This window comes from Peromyscus eremicus, chromosome 1, assembly GCF_949786415.1.
Source record: "Peromyscus eremicus chromosome 1, PerEre_H2_v1, whole genome shotgun sequence".
Lineage (NCBI taxonomy): Eukaryota > Metazoa > Chordata > Mammalia > Rodentia > Cricetidae > Peromyscus > Peromyscus eremicus.
This window is the reverse complement of record NC_081416.1, coordinates 94,101,958-94,107,957: the sequence shown is the minus strand read 5'-3', so window position 1 is coordinate 94,107,957 and position 6,000 is coordinate 94,101,958. Positions and strand designations below refer to the sequence as shown.

The 6,000-nt window shown below is 46.8% G+C and overlaps 1 protein-coding gene across 1 annotated transcript in view; it reads left to right on the top strand.

Annotated features, from left to right (window-relative positions):
- Positions 1–635: 635 nt before the first annotated feature.
- Syt9 (synaptotagmin 9) overlaps positions 636–6,000 on the top strand; it is a 181,008-nt gene continuing 175,643 nt past the window's right edge. Inside the window, exons 1-3 of the mRNA XM_059260867.1 lie at positions 636–886; positions 982–1,097; positions 3,500–3,595. Coding sequence (XP_059116850.1) covers positions 636–886; positions 982–1,097; positions 3,500–3,595 — 463 coding nt within the window. The remainder of the gene's footprint in view (positions 887–981; positions 1,098–3,499; positions 3,596–6,000) is intronic.

The window sequence follows — 6,000 nt, the reverse complement described above, 5'->3', positions numbered from 1 at the left end:
AGCGAGTAGCGGGCGGAGCGCGGAGAAGCGCGCGGGGCTGTGCGGCGCCGCCTCCCTTCCACGCCGGGGGAGGAACGAGGGGCCGCGCGGGAGACGAGAAAGCCCGAGCGAGCGACTAGCGGAGAGCTGCATGCAACCGGTGGGAGGCCGGCCGGCTGGCGCTGCGGCTCAGGCTGGGAGCGCGGACCGGCCGGCGGCGGTGGCGGAGGCTCTGAGCTGGCAGGCGGAGGGCTTTCTCCCGCGCCCGCCTGCCCGGCGCGGTCCGAGGATGCGGGGGGGCGATGCCCGGGGCCAGGGACGCGCTCTGTCACCAGGCGCTGCAGCTGCTGGCCGAGCTCTGTGCCCGAGGGGCCCTGGAGCACGACAGCTGCCAAGATTTCATCTACCACCTGCGGGACCGTACCAGACCCCGGCTCCGCGACCCAGGTAAGCGCCGCCGCCCGGCGCGACCCGAGGGCCCTGGGATGGGGACTTGGGGCCGCGCCAGGGCCTGAGCCAGGAGAGCAAAGCAGACTGGAGGAGGGCAGGGGGTGACCATTGAGCCCAAGGAGGTCTCCAAAAGCAGCGCACCATGGCCTGATGCTGGAACCGGGCGGAGGCTGCTGCGCGGAGGCCGAGCCTGGGTGGGCTGGGGCATGCTTGGAGGAACCACGCCCGCCACCTGCGCTTTGCTCCTGGGGGCGGCTCCTGAGCTCCAGGCTGCGCCTGCCACCTCACCCGCTGGCGCCGGAGAGCTAGGGGAGGCCGTGGAGGCCTCTGAGCTGGGAAAGGGACTAAAGAGCCAAGGAAACTCTGGGAAGTTGGGAGTTGGTTACAGCCAAGCTGCAGCTGATTCCCACCCGAAGCTGCTCAGCCTGAGTGCCCAGTTCCTCTCCCTGCTCTGGGGGTGAGAAGGGCGGGATAAGATCTTGCCTGGGGCCGGGCTCCGGAGCCTCATGTCTAGGACAGCTGGGCCTGAACTCTTTCCCTGTATGTCACAAGGTGTGCAGAAGCTGAGGCCTCAGTTCCCAATTTGTCCCGCTGCTGCAGTCTGGCACACTGGAGTGGTGGGCTTCTGGCGGTATCCTATGCAGCTGGCAGTTGTCCTAGTGAAAGTTGTGAGGCTCCTAACTTTGGAAAGTTCATTTTCTTTGGCATCTGACCAATTAAGATTAGAAGAAGGCGTTTTCTTTGAGCAGTTTGCTTTTCCCAACTGCCCTGGGTCCCACTGTCTTCTCATTCATCACGGGTCAACAGAAGATGCATTCCTTCCCAATGTTTCCTAAGTGCCGGCTCAGCTGGAGGACTCATATTCTCCAATGTTTTTCCAATATAAGTGTTTTACATTTTAAAAGGCATATTGTGATTGGATTGTTAAAAATGGGATGAGAGAATGACCTTTGCCTTGATGTTCATGTGTGTAAACATTGGCAATAAGCTATTGCTGTGCAAACTATTATGTACGAGTATTTCTCATTTTATGCCAGTTCATTATATAAAAATACATTTACCCAAAGGATAGAGAATTACTTGACTCTCAAAGAGGAGCCAGCTGACTTAAATAGCCTACCTTTAATAAAATAGTCTAAATGTGTGTGGTGAAGGCAGGTGTTAAAAGTTTCATATTTTTTGTAGTCTAAGGCTTTATTTTTTCATGCCTGTGGTTACATTAATAAGCTTCTCAAATGATCTCTAATGTTGCATTACAAAGGGGAGAATTAAGTGGAGAAATACGGATTCCAGTGATTTCCTAGGAGCCTTGGTTGTCCAGTCTGTGTGAGGCTCCTTGCTGGATGATAATGTTTCTCACAGACCACAGATGTGAATGGGAGCGCCTCACCTCACCAACAGGAGTCCTATAAAGATGGCTCAAGTGTGGGGGTGTTCTGTGTGTACATATCAGGACCAAGCCCATCATTAACACATTTTCCCAAAGCACATGTGAGTGCTGAAACCTTTCTCTGTGTTCCTGCCCCTGTGTGGTAGGTTTTCCTTGTTATCACAGACAAGCTGTCATCTTTGGCTTTACAGGAGAAGGGGAATGCAGCCTGTCTCTGAATTGGGGTTTTCATGCCAAGTCTTTTCGGCCAATTTTCTGCCTCTTCCCTTTAGTGAGGGGCTGCTTTCTGTGTGTCCAGGTTCTCCCAGTTCCCACACTGGGTAGACCTGGAGGAAGAGTCCCAAGGAATACTCCTCACAAGAGGCATTCTGGCTCCTTGGCTGGGAAATTGCTTTCCTGAGAGACTGTCTTGCTGCTGCCTGACTTCTTGAAAGCTGTGTTTTGCTTAAACTAGGGCACATGGCTTTGAAGTGGCTCCTGCCCCTCTGGCTCCTTCCCTTGTGTCCGGAAGTAGCCTGAGCATGAGACAAGAGATGAGCCCTGCAAGTGAAAGGTAGGAGGAAATGCAGCTGAAGATGGCATTCAGCATGCCACCCTCTCTATCAAGGCACCTCTGCTCAGTCCAGATCTCCCTGTTTTCCTCCTTCCTCACCTTGCTCACAGTAATTCTTACATGTATTACATGGTTTTACATCCATTCCTCTGAAGCTGTTAGTGAAAGCCAAGAGTGCCCTTAATCTCTGAGCCCTAAAAGCTGAGTGCCTGGAGAGGCCACACTGCACCATGCTAAGTGAACAGTGCCCCTGCTGTTGGATAGTGTGGCCCAGAACAACCATGTGCAGCTGCCCTGATGATCCCCAGAGAGCCCTCTCTGTAAATGGGTGACTTCCTGCTCTGTGAAAGAATCCACCTGAATGCCATGTTCCAGCCTTCTCTGCCTGATGCCTATCCATGGCTACCCCATGGTAGCAGTTTTCTCAAGCTCCATTAAAGATTTCAGTTATAAAAGGAGAAAACAAGTAATTTGCAGCAGAGTAACTTCCCATCTAGGATACTTTTTCTCCTTTTTCCAAGAGGAAGTAAGGCTGGTTCACAAGCCAGTGTACTTGAGGCAACAGGAAGAGCATATGGAAAGGTTCTGAGGCAGGAGCAATGTTGCAGTGATTTAACAAACACTGGCTTCAAGGGTGGCTGGAGGTGGAGCGTGGTAAGAAATCTGGTCAATGGTTGGATGGGTCAGCTCATGTAGGGTCTTGTGAACTGTTAGAAGGGCCTTGCTTTTTACTCTGAATGAGGTATGAACATTAGAAATTGTTAGAGAGGTGGCAGCCAGACTGCCATGCTGAGAAAATACTATAGGAGAGCAAGGGTGAAGACAGATAGATGTATTAGTGATCTGTTTCAGAAATCCAGGAAGACGTGCAAGTTCAGCATGGTCTTAATGGAGACGCTGAGATGTAACGATTACGGACCACTTTGAAGGTACCACCAATATTTGTTGACAGGTGGTATCAGGGGGATGAAAAGAGCTGAGGATGAGTTGCAGGCCTTCTGACCTAAGCAACTCTCTTTACTGAGCAGCGGGTTTCAGGAAGAGGCTTGGAGTAGGGAGGGAAAGCGGGAAGGTTCTCTTTGGTGTCTAGCTTTTTGTACGTAACTGAGTGTGCCATGCCTCTTTAGTTAGCCAAGCTGTCCTGCAGCTGATGGTCCCTAACATTACCATTGGTGATACTCAGTTTGTAACTGGAGACTTCACTGTCAAGAGGCTGGCTGATGGTGAGGTGCATTTACTGTTTTGTAGGTTTTCCTTTCTAGGAAATTGAAAACTCTCTGAGCTTCTCACTGAGCTATTGTTGTCACCTAGGGACTGAACACACCACTGAGCTACACCCCCAGTCTTCATTGATCTTGAATGTTTCGGTTTTTTTCTCCATTCTGCATCTTTGGCTGTTAGGAGGGAAGGGATTGGAGCTCTGTGCCCATTGTTTCTACATCTAGAAAAAACAGGTTGCTGGAAAGTACTTCCTAGTTTCAAGCATGTTTTATAATTCCCCTTGTCTCTGCTCTGTAGGACACTGGTGGGCCTGCAAGGATGCCTTGTGTAGGTCAGTCCACTTGGTACTCTCTCTTAACAGTCTTCTGAGATACTGCTGCTCAAAACATTGATCTTGTGCCAGGAGTATCTCGGTACTTGAAAGACATATAAGATCCCAGACCTGCTCCACACTTACTGAATCTGCACCTTTGCTTTTGCATGATTCTTAATTCAAGTTCAAGAAGCATGGTCAAAATGATTGGCATATATAGGGAAAGTGAAATGCAGAGACAAGCTAGCCCATGGCCATGCTCTTCACTTACAGAAAGAGTTGGGCTTAAGTCAAAGTGGCATGTTAATCAGTCATGTCACATTTACAGTTGTCCTTCAGTATCTGAAGGACATTGGTTCAAGGCTCCCATGATCCTAGAATCTGAGTATGTTCAGCCTTTCATACAAAATGATTTAATGTTTGTGTGTGACCTATACACATCCTCCCATGAACTCTGAATAATCTGTTCGTTTTGATACCTAAGAATGTACATGGCATGTCAGTTGTTACTGTATTATTTACAGACTAATGGAAAGAAAAAAGTCTGTCTGTGGTCAATGCAGATATATCCCTCTCCCAAACATTTTTGATCTACAGTTGTTTAAATCAGTGGATGTGGAGACCTTTGACACAGGGAGCTGACTGAACGCAGAACTCAGAAGTCATTGTCAGTGGAGAGTACTTAAATATCCACAACAGCCATCCTTAGACCTGCTTTCTCTATTCTGAATGTGTATAGTTCATTAAATCCCCCAAGTGTAGGTTAAATTGTGTGTAGTTAGAGTCACCTTACTATTTTGGTTATGAATTCTTTATCCAATATTAGTTTTCTGTTCATGGTCCACTGTCCTGTTCTGGAGGGTTTTCTGCGTATTTTCATTGTCTGTACCAAAGAAAGGCCTAGAAAATATTTATTTGCCAGCTTAGGTGTGAAGCATAGCTTCAATGTCATACTATCAGTGACCCTTCCTTCCAGCTAAATACTACTATGTTATGGAAAGCCTCACCTCCATGGTTTTCTACTTTGGCTAAGTATTAGAAATCCTTAAAGGGATCTAACAGAAAGAAAAATAACAACCAAAACCTAACAATGATTTGGCTGTATCCTAGACCAGTTAAACCAAAGTCCTAGGTGTGGTGGTACCTGGGATCAGTATAGTATATTCCTTACATTTCTTGGTTGATTCTGACTTACAGTCAGGTAGAGAACAACTCTTGTGACCATAGGTGAAGGTAAACTCCACCTAACTCTTCTCTGCTCATGTTTCCTTACTGAATAGTATGAAAAAAATGGTTTAAAGACTCAGGAGAATTTGATTGTTGCCTTTGTGTAGCTAGTACCCATATCAGCTGATCCATAACTTGCTTTTGACAATATTTTGCCAAGTGTTTATCTTGAAGACTTTTAATAAGTGTCACAAGACTTTATCATACCCATCTACTTTTAAGGAAAAATACATTAAAAACGGAATGTGGTGACATATATCATGTATCTGCAATCCCAGCACTTGGTGGCTAGAGACATGAGATCAAGAGTTCAAAGTCAGCCTCAGCTACATAGTCAGTTTGAGGCCAGCCTGGGCTACATGAGACCCTCTCTTGGGATCAGAGAAACAGAATGTAGGACTTTCACTGATAAAACCTTGTATTGAATAATGAAATCTCTTATCAGGAGGTATGTGTGGAAAATAATAATTAAATATAGTTTTAAGGGAAAATCTTGGTAACCATTGTGATTAAATATTACCCTTAAGTCAAACTTTCCAAAATATTAAAAAGAATCATTCTTAAAATACTGGCTTTTTAGGGATAGTTATTGGTGTGATTATACACAGTGGGATTAATTTTTAAAAGTTAACATTAATTGTAATGGGGAAATAGCCTTCCAAGGAATGAGTGGCATCGAGTGTACAGTATGTGAAGGTCTAATTTGCATTTACTTCAGTGACATTTTAGGGTTTCTTCATAAATATTTTATTTAAACAAGTGTGTTTTCATCTCTGTGGGATTCCTCTACATGGACCAGTGAGTGGTTTAGTCACGAGGTAATTTTCAAGAGAGAAAAACAAAAGCAAAGCCTGGTGCAGGCACCAC